This window comes from Rhinolophus sinicus, chromosome 14 (assembly GCF_057876585.1).
Source record: "Rhinolophus sinicus isolate RSI-liver-muscle chromosome 14, RSI-T2T, whole genome shotgun sequence".
Classification (NCBI taxonomy): domain Eukaryota; kingdom Metazoa; phylum Chordata; class Mammalia; order Chiroptera; family Rhinolophidae; genus Rhinolophus; species Rhinolophus sinicus.
In genome coordinates this window covers 43,413,171-43,429,001 of record NC_142514.1, presented here as the reverse complement: position 1 = coordinate 43,429,001, position 15,831 = coordinate 43,413,171, and the positions used below count along the sequence as shown (strand labels likewise).

The 15,831-nt window shown below is 38.7% G+C and overlaps 1 protein-coding gene across 1 annotated transcript in view; it reads left to right on the top strand.

Moving 5' to 3' along the window:
- Window positions 1-15,831, top strand: part of C14H1orf87 (chromosome 14 C1orf87 homolog) — a 68,004-nt gene that overhangs the window by 18,140 nt on the left and 34,033 nt on the right. The window contains exons 4-7 of the mRNA XM_074334801.2: window positions 8,471-8,599; window positions 9,122-9,385; window positions 11,166-11,287; window positions 14,854-15,043. Of these exons, the coding sequence (XP_074190902.2) occupies window positions 8,471-8,599; window positions 9,122-9,385; window positions 11,166-11,287; window positions 14,854-15,043 (705 nt within the window). The remainder of the gene's footprint in view (window positions 1-8,470; window positions 8,600-9,121; window positions 9,386-11,165; window positions 11,288-14,853; window positions 15,044-15,831) is intronic.

The following is a 15,831-nucleotide window of genomic DNA, read 5'->3' as shown; positions in this document are numbered from 1 at the left end:
TGGCCTTTGCTCATAAGAACTCTAAAAAAAATTATAATTTGAAGTGATTAACAGCGTACCAATTGATCTCAGACCACATACTCTTCAAGCTCTACTTGAACACTGGGGTCCAGAAATAGAAGTGACTTGCCCAAGACACCAGAGACACAGCCTATGCTGGAGCTCAGGCTTCCTGATCCCCAGTTAATGTCTCCTTTTGGCTTTCTCATAATGGGTTCTTGAATTTAGGGCCTTATTGGAGCAAAACATAATGTATCTGCAGCAGTAAAATACTCTATTATGAATTTCTGAAGACCTCTGAGTTTTTACCTAATTTTGACTCTGGCATTAATGTATTTGTTATTGTTGCTCTCAGTGGATGACCTTGGTAAGAACATTATAGTTATAAAACTATTATTGCCTGATTGCTTTCAGGTAAATTTTGTCATTTGTTCCTTGGAATTAAGCTCTGAGGTTATTTCTCTCTCTATGGGATAGATCATAAAACTGAGACTCAGAAAAGTTAAAGTGACTTAGAAGTATGCAGATACTATGTTTACCCAGGTTTTCTTTTTTTCTAAATTTTTAATTGATCTTTCTAATTATGAAATAGTATATACTCATATAGAAATTTTGGAAAGTGGAAAGATAATATCATTAAGAATAAAACTCAACTAAGGAAAACTATATCCATGCATAGATACAGAATGAGAATCTGATGTGTGTATTCTTTGTTGTCCTGTTTGATTCACCTCATATCAAGAATTCTCCCCCGGCTTCAAAAGATTTATCCTAACCATCAAATTTAATGACTCTCTGAGAGTCATCCTCAGAACTAAATACTTAAATAACATTTACTATGTGCCAAGTGTTGTTCTACACTCTTCATATACATTAACTAACTTACTATTCCCAAACACCCAAAGAGGTAGGAACCCTTATTATGTTCTGTTCATAGATGAAGGAACTGAGAAACAGAGAGTGCCTTGTCCAGGCTAAGAAGTGGTCGAGCCACAGCTGAAGCCCAGGTTCTAGGTCCTTAATCACTAAACTGTATTAATTCCTTTATAGGGATATAACATGGTTCATTTAACTAATTCCTTATTGATGGGCATTTAAGTCATTTCTAGGTTTTCTCTTATAAATAGAAATTTGTTTCATAACACTCCCCCTACCACATCAAGCTGCCCATTCCTGGTGCAGATTCTTCATTAGCCATTAGAATGTGCTGAATGTTCAATGGGTAAGCTGTTCTTGGACCTCCATCAGCTGGAGAATTTGCTAGCTCTGTAGTGCCAGAGGGAGATGATGTGCCCCTCCCCTCCCAAAATTCAAAGAGGTTTCTTATGGGGGGCTCAGCAGGGCTAACACCCAGGACCAAACACAGCAAGGCCTCATGAGAGGTGTGGGGCCTAATTGGTTCTGTCTGCCAAGTGTGTGGTGCTGGCCTGCCAGATGGCAGCCACAGTTGCTTGGTACAGAGACCCTCATTACCACCTTGACTAAGTGGTAAATGGAATCCTGCCTCAGTGAAAAAAGCAAACTAATCAGAACTCCTTCTAGGTCCTCATCCCTCACACATAGATGAAAATAAGCTTTCCTGCCTGGGACATAACACGCAATCTGGACTGCTGAATTTGCTCTAAAAGAGAAATTTCTGATAAATACTGAGCTAATGTGGGTGAGAATGGGCAAGTGTGAAACTTTTTTCTAAATTACAGATCAAGTTGGAAGAGTATCATTAGTAGGAGGTAAGTAAAGCTGAAAATGTTAAGTGAATCCGTCATTTCATATATGTGAGAACAGTAAGCTATCTTAGAAATCAACACGTGCAAACCTTCATTTCACAAATAAAGAATGAGAAGCTCAGAGAGCTTAACGATTTGTTCAAGGTCTCACACATGAAGAGCCTGGCTCTGCTCACTACCAGCCCTAGGATGTTTTTGTCTCCAAATTCTGCTCCTTATGTGTCTTTGAAAATATATATGTTGTTTACATTGTTTCTCAGAATCATCAACTCTGCCTTCTCTCAAAAAATAAAAAAGAATGTGTGACCAGCAACAAACTAAGTAGCACGGTTTCAAAAATAAAATTAGAGTGTGCTTTTTGTATCTGGCAGCATGAAACTGAAAGTGTTAGTGCTTTAATTTTAATAACTACCACAGTTGATTGGTAGTGTGTTCTTCTCCAAGCCTTTTTGCCTATTTTATCTTGCTTGTTCTCCACAATAGTCCTGTGAGGTAGGTAGAGGCACATGATGTTATTCTGATTTAATAGAAGAATAGACAGATGTCAAGGACAGTTTCACTTGGCTGTACATTGGTGGCTCAGATTCAACATGTTCAAAGCAGAACCTTTGATCCTGCCCGTCTTCTTGTGGTCTGTGTCTCACTGAATGGTCTCACAGCTCTCCCAGTTGCACCAGCAAGAAACCTGGCCGTGATTTCTTCCTCTTCTCTCCCTAACTCTAATACCCAACTAATCACTGAATCCTTTAAATTCTATCTCCTTATGTCTCTCAAAAAATGCCCTCTTACTTATGTTTCCTCTGCCATAATCCTAGTCAGACTCCCATTATACCTCAGCAGGGAGATTTTAATTATCTTCAAACTGGCTTTCCTTTTCTATGTTTCGCTCTCTGTATTAGTCAGCTATTACAATAATACTTCTGTGTAACAAATTGCCCCAGTATTCAGCAGTTTATAATTGTTTATGCTTACATCTGCAAATGTGAGCTGACAGCATTTATTTCACTTGGACTTTCCTAGGCTTGGCTCCAGACTGTAAGTTGGTTTCATGTCTGCTCTGTGTTTTCCTTATTGTTCAGAATCAGTGGGCTCTTCAAAACAAGTTCTTCTCATGGCAATGTAAACATTTCAGGAAGACAATGTCAACCACATCACTCAACCACAAGTATATTTTAAGTCTTTGCTCATGTCATATCCACTAACATCCCATTGGCCAAAGCAAGTCACATGGCAAAGCACAACACCAATGGGACGGGGATATATATGCTACTTCTTTTAGGAGGAACTTTAAAACCACTGATCAAGTGTAACTCCTACTCAAAACATTTAAAACTTTTGCTTAATTCTCATTGCCCGAGTATAAAATTCAAACTCCTTGACTTACCATTTTACCTCAACTCTGTCCAATCTCTACTTCCTTCCCTTCCCCACCTTTCACTCAGCTGAACTTCAGTTTCCCAAATAGAGTGCTGTTTCTTTTGTCTCCTGTCCTTTCCCCATGTTATTCCCTTTGTATGAAATTCTCTTCCCTTCCTCTTTATTTAACTCCCAGTTACACTAGGGTATCAATTTAGAATCAGCTCTACCAAGAAGCATCGTTCTGTGATCACCAAGACTGAGGTAAGTGTCTCCCTTAATATACTTCTAAATCAATCTGTGCATAACCCCATAGCGAATACTGTTATATTATTAAAATAAGCTGTTTCCTTGTCTATCTCCTTCAATGAGTCTGTAAATTCCGAGAATAAGAATTTGTCTTATTCATGATTGTTTCCAAAATTCTCTCTCTCTGAGGTAAGCAACCCAAAGCCAATATCTTATTTAATGGAGAAATGCTAGAGGCTTTCACATTAGAGTCTGAAAGAAGTCAAATATACATGTTATTTCCACTGGTTCTTAATATTATGTTGGCGGTATTAGTCAATGTAATTAACCAAGAGAAAATAATTATAGGTATAATAATTAGAAAGGAAGAGGGAAAACTGTTTTTAGATGATAAGATTATACACATAAACTCTCAAAACAGCTAAAGAAACTACCAAAACAATAAGAGAATTTGACAAAACAATTATAACATCAACATACATAAAACAATGGCCTTATATATATTTAAACAAAAACTAGTTAAAATTGAAGACACCATTTACAACAGCAAATAAATGCATAACAAAATTAACTAACTAAATAAATCAAATGCCTAGACATAAACTTAAGAAATGTCCAAACTTTTATGAGAAAAAGTATGAAACACTCCTGAAAGACACAAGAACATGTTTGAACAGCAGAAAGTCATGCTATGTTCTTGTACAGAAAAAATTAACATTATCAATCTCTTTCAAAATTCCAATGACTTTTTTGCAGAAATATAAAAACTCATCCTAAAATTCATATAGAATCTCAAGAGTACTCAAGAACTTAAATAATCCTGAAAAAGAACAAAGCTAGAGGACTTACACTTTCTGATTTCCAAACTAATTGTAAAGGTACAATAATCAAAGCAGTATTGTACTGCCATAAAGATGGACATACAGACCAATGGAATAGAATAGGGAGTCGAAAAATAAACCCTCACATAAATGGCCAAACGATGTTTACAAGGGTGCCAAGATGAATCAATGGGGAAAAGATGGTCTTTTCAGCAAATGGTACTGGGAAAACTAAATATCCAAATGCAAAAGTATGCAGTTAGAGCCTTACCTAACATCACGCATGCAAAGTAATTCAAAATTGATCTGTGACTTAAATGTAATCTCTAAAACTATAAAATTCTTAGAAGAAAAAAATAGAGCAAAATCTTTACATTGGACTGGCAATGATTTCTTGGCTATTTCCCCAAAGGCACAGGAACCAAAATAAAAAATTGACAGATAGGATTTCATGAAAATTTTTTAATGTTGTACATCAAAAGACACTATAAGCAGAGAAAAAAGGCAGACAGAATGAGAGAAAATCATATCTCCAATAAGAAAGTAATATCCAGAATATGTAGAGAACTCCTAAAGCTCAAAAACAAGAACATAAACAACCTGATTAAAAAATGAGCAAAGGACTTGAATAGACATTTCTCCAAAGATAAACAAATGGCCAATAAGCACATGAAAAGATATTCAACATAACTAATCATGAGGGAAATGCAAATCAAAACTATAGTGAGATACTACCTCACAGACACAACCCATTAGAATAGAGTTACCATCAAGAAAAGAAATGAAATACTAGCAAGGATGTGAAGAAAATCAGAGCTCTTGTGCACTGTTTTGTTGGTAGGAATGCAAAAGGTTATAGCCACCGTGAAAAACAGTGTGGTCATTTCTCAAAAAATTAAATACCGAGCTACCATATGATCCAGCTATATTCCACTTCTGGGTATATACTCAAAAGAATTAAAAGGAGGGTCTCAAGAAGATATTCGTACATCCATATTTATAGCAGCATTATTCATAGTAACTAAAATGGGGAAGCAACCCAAATGTCCATCAACAGATGAATGGATAAGCAAAAAATATGTATGCATACAATGGACTGTTATCCACTGTAAAAGAAATAAGACTTTTCAAATATATGTTTAATGCTGTCTCTGCAAATTTCCCACAATATAACTACTTTAAAATAATTTTATTTATAAGCAATCTTTAAAAAAACACTTGTTTACACTTCCAACACTTGCAAGTTCCAACACTCCAAGAAGAGTTACTAAATCTGTGTTAAATTCCTGTGCTTCATTTGTATCAATTCCTTTCAGCAAACATCCCAAAATGAGCCTTGCTTGGCAGTCATTTCAGGTTATTGTGTCATCCCCAAGCAGTGTTTTGTGATTTGAAGTAAAGCAAATGGGAGAAACCTATAGCATCAGATTTTATAGGTCCTCTGGCAACTCCTGAAGTCAGAAACATGGTGATTCTTGATCAAAATTTCCCATTTTCTTTTCCTTGACACTTTGGGGACACCCTTTGATTTTGAAAAACAATATCCAGGGTGATTCATATCACTGAAGGGACAAATCTAAAGCTCAGTGTGCACTTGGCCTGAACAAGACATCACCATTCTGACACTGTTTCTCCATTTGTTCTCAAATGTGGTGCTGTTCTTGCTGCTGGGAATCAGCAGGACACAAGACAGTTCTGGCCCGCACTTGATTGGAGGGAGATACACAAAAAATAATACATAATATAGTTTTTAGAATTTATAAACTATTTGCAACACATTGTAACACTCATTCTTCACACCAGTCCTGGGAGTAAAAATACATTTTCCCCTTTTCACAGGTGAGGCCCCATAAAATGCAATCTGTGACATATAGGCCAAAAAGACCTTGAAGGGCAAGAATTATATCTGTCTTTTCACCTGTGTCTCTGGTGCTGAAAAAAAAAAAATTCAATAAATTTTGGTGTTTAAATAAGAGGAAAGGGGGCTAAAGAACCCCTTGACCCCACTGGTATGATAAAGTATTGATAAACGCATCCTCAGAATACTATAATATAGAAGTGTATCAAAATCTCAGAGGCAGAAAAATATATGAGGCTGAAAATGGAAATGTTTTATATTACAAGTCATTTTCAAAGAAACATATCATTCTGAGAACAATGTGTCTGAAATACCTGAACAAATATTTTATAGAATGAAACTGCTCTGTAGACTAAATGCGGAATCTCTGTCACCCAGGGGTAGTGGTGAAAAGCAGGGCTCAAATCTTATCTGTACGATTTACTAGGGAGTGAAATTTGAACAATTCTGGCCTCGTCATAGCTCTACTGAAGGCATTTCCATGTCTCCCTCTTGCCCTCAGAATGAAGCACAGATGCTAACAAGACTTAAGTCTGTTCACCACCTTTCTCTCACCTCCTTCTGCAGCCTTATCTTTTGCGTTTCCCAGAACTTAAACTATGCTCCGAAAGCATCCATCTGCCTTATGCTCATGTGTGTATCTATGCGATTTTCAATATTTTGCTTCCATTCCTTGTACTCTTCTTTCTTCTCTTCTCCTCCTCCCTCACCACTCACTAGCCTATTCAAATCCATATCTAACTCATCTTCCAAGCCCAGACTTAAATATCATTGCTTCCAAACCTGGACCACCAAGGCCAGGTTAGGCGGTCCTGTGGCCATTCTGATAGTGGTGCTCTCTCCATGTGGCACTGTCACAGCTGCCTGCTGTACCTCTCACTCTCTGTGAGTGCAGCTATGTGAACACAGGGGCTAGATCTATTTTGTTCACTGTAACGCCTATCACAGTGCTTGGTCCAAACCAGGGAAGCCATAAATATGTCTTACATGAAGGAATAAAGGTACTTGATTTCTGCACGCCTTGGCTTTCCAAATATAAAAGGGTGCTTATCGTACTTACCGGATAGTGTTGTTGTAAGGATTAAATTGAATGGCATAAACAAAACACCCATGTGGTACCCTGTACAGAGTATGTGCCTCGTAAATAAGTCTTGTTATTACTATGCCTATTCTAGAACTCTCTGCCACTCCTGCTCACTCTGCCAACTCTAGAGAGCCTCCTAATTCTTCTTTAAAATGCTTCATGACTATAAATCATCTGTGGGTTGCTACCCATCCTGGTAGGTTATTCAACATGAATATCCATTGACTACAGACACTCAGTTTTCATTGAGTTCTTCTAATAATGTCTCCTTTCAATGATCTGATATTAAAAATAACCATGTGTCTTGATTTGTACCTTGGATCTTATTTTAATCAGTTATGGCGTGCTGACAGGTATAGAGACAAATGCCTTTGAAAGAAGAGTTTATTATTTACATTTCCCAGGAAAAGGGGGCATACCACACCACACAGAGCTACTTAGGGAAGCACCAAGGTCAGTCAGGAGGCAGGAGAAGTGAGGAGAAAGCACAGGCCACAGCCTTTACTGGGGTTTCCATGAGAGAGACGAGGTAGGGCAGGATAAACGGATTAGGACTGGCGAGTTTGAATAATTCCAGGAGTCTCTGTGCATATGGGCTGTCCCTAGTTGTCCGGTATCTGGACCTGGGTTGATTTCAACAGAGGAAATATTGGCTTTGTGTGTGAGGGTTAGATGAAGGAGGTGGTTGGGGATATGGACTCAGGATTGGTTGGTCTGCATATGAACACTGTGTTAGCAGGCAGCTAACTATCTCTAGGAATAAGGCCTGGAAGGAACTGTCTCCTCCAGGAAGCAGGGCCCCCCAGGATGTCAAACCATCATAAAATATAGAAAATAACAAGCATGATTAATGCACCATACTCCATGGCAAGAGGGAATGGGCTTTTATCATTGACCGTTGTTCCATCATTTATTCTATTCTGACCTTTAATAACATTGCTCTTGGGATGTAATAGTCTAGCTAGGCTTTTTAATCTCTTCTATTCCATTCTTAACAAAGCTCACAATTGCCTTTGCTGCCCTTCCTGAATCTGCTGATTAAAATGGCCTAAGGATACCCTTATCTATAATAAGAACCTTACATTTGCCTATAAACACCTCATGTTCTACCTACTTTTAATTTGTCACAGACACCTACTTTCTGGCATAAATGAAACTGTAGTTGTTAATATATTTGTCAAAAATGTATTAATTACATTATGCTGAAATTGATGTCAAGCTTTCTTCTTTGGAGACTCAATGATCCAGTGACTACATGGGCTGAAGTCCTTTGAAACTGGGAATGTGTTTTAAGAAATTGGCTGGCTCACTCATATTCTCTCTTCTCTCCTCTCTCCCCTTCCGAGCCTTACATTTCTTTAAAATTCCCAACCAGGGAAATGTCCACTGCATCTCTGTACCAACTGGAGATCAGTCCCTGTCCTATATCCATGGCTTCCCCAGGAGAAAACTTAGAGATTGGTCCTTGGAACAGATGGCAAGAGTTGGCTTTGAACAACCTAAGGTATGTATACTGAGTTGGTGGGTGGTTTCCTATTGTGGATTGTGGATTTTGATGTAGAGCAGATAATAAGACAGTCTGAGAATGGATTAGACTCCATATGTCTAATCAACTTTCCAGGAAGCTTCCCTGGGGAGGTTCACAGGCAAACCACCAATGTCTCAACTGAACTTCTCATCTTCCTCCCACTTTCCTCCTCCCAAATCCAGTGGGTGTCTAAGATTGATTATATGAGAATTTAGAATAACCAAAGAGTTATTTTATAAAAGACAGATGATATGCCTTATAGTCTTCTAACAGAGTATGTACTCTGAAATCATTTCCTCTTCTCCTGGAGAAGGTCCTGAGGCATTGGGAACTATTAAATACCTATCTTCACCTGAAGATAGAATAGGTCCTACCTGATCTATTCTAGGCTAGGCCTGAAACTAGATGATGCCAGCCCTACTAGACTTCTGCTTCTTTGTTTTGGCCTTCAGCCATCTTACTTCAGAACCAGGTTAATTGCTGTTGTTGTTGTGTCAGGATATTGGCCAGAGGCCAAGTGGAATGACAAAAGAAGATACTTTTCTTCTTGCCTTGGTCAGAAGAGAATTCAAGTCATGCCCTTTGAGTTCTGACTTATTAGATAAGCTTCAGAAAGAGCTGAAGATCCTGGATCCTATCTCTTCAGGATTTGTTCTTCAATCTCAGCTAAGCCGCCACTTCTTGAAGTATGAAGTCCCTCTACAGTTACCAACAGTCAAGATCCTCTGCCAGAGATTTTCTAGGAGGGGCTCTCCTGAAATGGTATGGCCATCTTGCTATTTTAAGTGTGGGTTCCTTTTGTATATTGTACTTGAACCCACCAAAGTAAAAGAATTGAAAGGTAAGTTTTCTTCCTTGAAAATAACCTTTACTGTTGACCTGTAAGAAACAAAGCTTATTTGTATTCATATGTGGAAATCGCTAGTCAGAATAGACCAGAATAGAAAATAGATTTAGGCCTCCTAGTCCTGTTTATTTTCTCTTTAAAGGGTTTTCCTGTCCCAACTTTCATTGTCTGCTGTTAACATTGTTGGGATAGTTACAGATTCAAGATAATGGGTGCACTTAAGTCCATTTACAAGCTGATCAGTCTGTAAATTCCAAGGTAAGAATGGAGAACTTGACTAAGATATTATATATCACGATAGTTCCTAGAAAGTTAAAGGTGGGAGGTATCTTTGAAATATAACTCACCATCATGATTTTACTGATTAGCAAACTGAGATTCAGAGGGGTGAAGGAATTTGCTCAGGGCACCCAGATCATTAATAACAGATCCAAGGCCGAGATACAAAGTTTCCCCAATACAAGGGCAGGGTTCTTTTTCTGCTTGCACTTTCCAAGCTCACATTTGTGAGTGAATACAAAGCATGGTCTAAGTGTAAGCAAATTCAGAGAACTAGAGGAAAATATCCTAAAATAGGAAGAAGTAATGGCAATGGGTAGCAATTAGTGAGCCTGTGTTGATAGAAAACTCGGCCAAAACCAAGCTCATAGGGATAGTCTGAGTAGTTAGTAATATAATAAGTGAAATTGGTTATATATTTATGAGAAGTATTTAGCAACACAATGTCAACTTACCAGTACGAACTGTATGAATCTTCAGTTCAATCCAATTTTCTGCCCTGACACTTAGTTTATATCAGGTACCCTACCTAGCTTCCCTCCACTGCTACCCACTGCTCTGGAGTTCTCTGCCCACCACTGTCCCTAGGATGTCATCCAGCCCAGCAATGGAAATGGACGCCATTCATTCAGTGCTTTCCCGTGTAAAAAAAAAAAAAAAAAGGCTTGAGATTTTTTTTTACTTAGTTTAGTAAGGCCTTGTCCCCAAAAAATCTGAATATATTTGCTTTATATATCAAAATATAAACATATATATATATATATATATATATATATATATATATATATATATATATAAAATTTAAGAGTTGTGTGTATGTGTGTGTGTGTGTGTGTGTGAGAGAGAGAGAGAGAGAGAGAGAGAGAGAGAGAGAGAGAGAGAGAGAGAGAGGCTAGAGGCTAGATTATTATGTAGTAATAAATAGCCTCAGAGTCTCAGTTGCTTAAAACAAAAGCTGATTTTTCATTTACATTACACTTCTGTAATGAATCAGCCACAGCCTCTTCTCATTACTGTCATTATCTTAGCTCCAAAACCCAGGCTGATGAAACAGACACTGTGGAATATTTTTGGACATGATGTCAGCGCAGGAAAATGAGAGCTCTGGAGGGTCTCATGTCAGTAGTTTAATCCTCAACCCAGGAGTAGCCCCTATGGCTTCTGCTCACAACTTATTGGTCAGAGCTGGTCACACGGCCCTACCCAACAAGGTTACCAGGAAGGACAATTTTACCATTTGTTCAGAATGGAGAATAATAGGAATAATTGGTAAAAAGCACTAATAAATAATATATTTTAAAGTGGTTTTAAAACTTTAAATGGGAAAAATGTTCCAAGTACATTTTACCTCAGCAGTCTTCTTTCCCTTACATGTAAGATAAATGAGAATGGTCTGTTTTATATTTAATTTTTCAGGTGAATTATGAAAAGCTACTCTGGTTTTTAAAAGTTGCCACTTCAGAAGATCCACAGCAGAGCGAAAGACTTGTGGACAGCAGCCTGAGGAAAACTCAGGGTGGTGGCCACCATGGCGAAAGGTACTTTCTCCCTTTTCGTGGGCATACTATCCTGAGACTTCTGGAGCTGCCAGATATCTTGGAGGCCATTCACTCTGAAAGCTCACCCAATGTAGACCCACCTTGCTTTTCAACAACACTTGGCTTATGCTTATCATTCTCTCTCTCTCTCTCTCTCTCTCTCTCTCTCTCTCTCTCTCTCTCTCTGTTGTACATAGGTAGGCATAGAAAATTATTTGCAGCAATTGCATATGTTTCTTAAACATCAAGTATGTGTCTTTTTTATGAGGCTGTCTTGTGAAAATGAAAAACCTCATTATGAAATGAGAAAAGAGGGTGTACTGGTGCAGAACTCACCGAGAGTGTGATTCTAGATATACGTATGTGTAGTCAGTGAACTCCTGGGCTACAGATAGTAGCACAGAAAGGTCTGAAGTATAAGAATCAATAATCCCTTCCCATAATCTCAAGGACAAGAAATGATTAAAAGTAAAAGTAGGATGTGAGGAATATCATTAGAGATGAGACACAGTAAAGCATGATACTCTCTGCTTTCTCCAAGAAAAATGACAAAGTGCAGTGGTTAGAAGCATAATAACCCCACTGCCAGGAGCCTGGGCTCAATCCTTTTCTCTGCCACTAAGTGGCTCTGCAACTTTGGACTAGTCACCCTCTCTGTGCTTCTGTTCTCCAACTATAAAATGGGAACAATAGACTTCACGTCAGAGATTTAAAAGAGTAACTGAGTTAATTAATGCAAAGTTCTTAAAAAAGTACATGGTACATATTAAAGTGCTATATAACTGTTTGTTACTATCTTTAAACTATCTTACCAGAAGACACTCTTTTTAGTTACAAATAATGTGACATAGTGGCTAAGAGCCATGTCATAGGAGTTTACCTCTTTACTGTAAGAAAAAAGTAGGGTTTTCTGTACAAATATTCCTGAGCCAAGCGACTTAATTTCCTTCTACAGGGTGCCCCTCTTGACTCTGATACTTCATTCAACAAACATTCATTGAATACCAGCTGCTTGCCAGGCACACTTTGCCGGGCACAGTGAACTCAGAAGTTGGCAAGGCCTAGTTTCTCCTTCAAGGGTTCACAGTCCAAAGAAAGTGAGACTGCCATGTGGATATGCCAGGCAAATATTGCTCTGGGAGTAACTGTCCTACTGAGAGCCATAAAGCCCTGTACAGTTTTAATAATCAGCAACCACACTTCATATAATACAGGTTATAAGAGTTGGGCCGTGAGAGGTAATAGACTGCACTGAAAAACATGGTCATTCATTGACAGATATTAGTCTTATGAGTCCTAGATAGGAAGCCCCTCTTGAGCCCTAGACTAGGTTAAGTCTCTTTGCTGTATGGTCCCATAGTTATTTCCCCTTCATAAAAGACATTGTATTTATAATTACTTATTTTGCATTTGAGGTTAGATATAGTGTCTGTCCTGGACAACTCAATGTCTCACATAGCTCTTCTAGCATTGTTCCAGAAACGTGGGAGATGCTCAATAAATATTTGTTAAATGTAATTGGCACCTCCAATTATCCAAAGAGCTTGCATCATTTCACATGCAAAGACATCTGGATATCTACTCTATAAAAAGGTGCATAAAGAGACCATTTTGAACTCATCAGAGAAGGTGCGGCTTTATACAAACCAGACTCTGTGTGTGTGTGTGTGTGTGTGTGTGTGTGTGTGTGTAGAAGCACAGGACTGATGGCCTGTAATAAATCCAGTCTCTTTGCTAATTAATGTGCTACTCGGGAAAATGCCCTCTCATGTTCTATCAGGTAGAGCCTTTAATGAGGCAGCTCTGTGATGTTTAAAAAGCCTCCAGCATCACCAGTGGAAGCAGGAGTGTCAACAGCTCGCATCCCCTAAGTTGGACCAAATTAATTCAACTCCTACAACAGGTTTTCTAAGAGACCCCACCAGCTGCAGTAAATGGGTTCGTACAATACCTTCCCATTCAATAATCAGTGTAGTGAGTAGGGGGCTAGAGTCCCATGAATGCCTACCCCCAGAAACTGCCATCGCAAGAAAAGGAAAGAGAAGGAGAAAATTCTGATCCAAATCTGGGACAGATACTTCTGATTGGCAAGGCCGTCAGGAATCCTATACCCTGCACAGCAAAGAGAATAGCTGGCATTTTCCTCTGCTGGAGTGAGAGACAGTCTCCTGAGCTGGGAACTCCTGAGCAAGGAAAGGAGGATGCGGAGCTAGGCAACCAAAACAAAGACAACCACTTCTCCTTTCCTGTACCAAGCTTTTGGAAAATATTAGCTATTACTAACTAGTTCAGAATGGTATAGTTTAGGGCCAAAGTTCAAGTAAGAGTAACAGAGCAAAAACGAAGATACAGTATGACCTTTTGGAAAAGTGAAATACATCTAAAAATAATCAATTCCATGTACTGTACAAGATCCCTGGAAACCGTACGGAACAAAACAGACTCAGCCCACTTCTTATGGAGCAGACTGCTAGGGAAGTCAGACATGAAACAAGGACTAAAGAAAGAAAGACACAGCCACAACTTGAGGGCAACTTAGTAAGGGAAAGAACAAGGAACTGTGAAAGAGTTTATCAAGCAGAAGGGGCTGGAGCATTATGAGGACCCACTGTGAGCATTAGTTCCCAACTCTGCATTCAGCGACATCATATGGGTAGCTTCACATCAACCATGGTGGGAGCATTTACACGTGAAAATCAGAAATGCCCCAAGTTAGGGCTTTATCTTCAAGAGCTGGTTGTTGAAGATTTACCAGCACACCACTGAAAGTAAACTGATTTCTATGAGTGGAAGATGGGAGATTTCATAAAATATCCCTCTAGGGAAGTGGCACTTAACATCGAGACAATGGAAACTAGGCAAAGCTTCCCTGCAGAAAATAAAGTTCAGCCAAATCTGAGAGGACACATAGCTTTGAATGTTAAATGAGTAAACATCTCAAACTCTTTCATAAAACAAATGACTCTAACACTTTATCACCCTGGTATTTTTCACTTATTATGTAATGTAACAATAGTCAGTTAGATAAACCATCTGAAAAATTTCGTACATTAGCATGCCACCCAGTAAATACATAATTACTCCCAAATCTTGTCTGGGTTTTCCAGGCACTAATAGCAGAGTCAAGGATAATGCAGGAAGTTCACCTGGATTAAGACTTCCTTCTATACGGCTTCCTTGGTTACAGGGATCTGGCAGGAGCTGCTTTACTTTGCTTTGCTTTGCTTGTGAGAATGAATAGTTTGATTATCTGGGCTTAAAACAAAGGAAGATCAAGCAGTAAACTACTATGTCACTTCAAACATTTTCTCAACCTAGAAACATGAGCGAGTAGATTACAAATTTTGGTCCATGTTCTAATCGAATTCATTGGTTCCTCCTGCAAAAGAGACTGTGGTGCTCATTACAATGGAACAGATTTGCCTTAATCTATGAAATCCTACGACCAGGTTACCGAGATTTAGAAGGCCTTACTGGGTGGGTTCTCTGGTTCCAGAATGTACAACAGGGGTGAGAGACATAGTGTGGAAACATGCAGCAGCTTTCAGTGGATCATCTTTTCACAGCCTTTCCCCTGCCCCTCCACGCGGTACTGCCCCTCAAGACTCCAGCTCCCAGCCAGAAGTGAACAAGAGCCTGCTGGAGATCTTAAAGATGGCACTAAAGACAACCAATGGCAAACTCAACATAGACAACCTTCACCTGAGTTTTCGAAAAGAAGATCGCTCATTTTCTGGCTGCCTACCCCCACCCAAGGTAACCAAAATTATATTTCAGATGAGTTCATCTCTAAAAGGCTACCTCAGGGCATTGGGTCTATGGTAAGAAAGCACAGTTATGATGTGTGTTATGCTTGTGGATTACATTACACTGGTTTTTGTTTGGTTTTGTTTTCCGTGCCAGAGAGGAGAAAAACAAAATAGGAAAGGAATTGTGAAATGTGCAGAATTGATCCAGAAATTACTTACACTGGGCTATGTTTTGTGTTAACAATAGAGAATATGACAATACCCAAATACTATTTCACAATGGAAAACAAATATTTTTCCAAGGCCAAGTGTTCATTTCTCACACCCTCTACCAACTTCCAGGGAGGTCAGCATGTGGTATCCCATTCCTTGGGAACACCAAATTGTAGGGACTGATTTGATTTATTGCTCATAGAGATTAGCATACTGTTTTGGAGCATTAATTAACCGTGCAGAAGTGTTTCGTGGAAGAAGATCTAGAACCATGTTAACTACAAAGCCCAGTCATGAGGCCACCATGCATACAGGTGAAATAATAATTACCACTGTGACTATAATTCCATTAACAGCAACCCATCATCACTGAGCTTTGACCTCTTGCTAAGTGACAAGTACTGCGCCAAATGCTTTACTTACATTATCTCATTTTATTTAACACTTATAAATAACTAAAAAAAAATCTAAGCAGGTGTTATAATATCCATTTAATAAATTTTAAAAACTGAGTCTTAGAGAGGCCCGTTGAATCATTCAAGGGAGACACCTAACAAGTATGAGAGGCAGGATTCAAAGTAT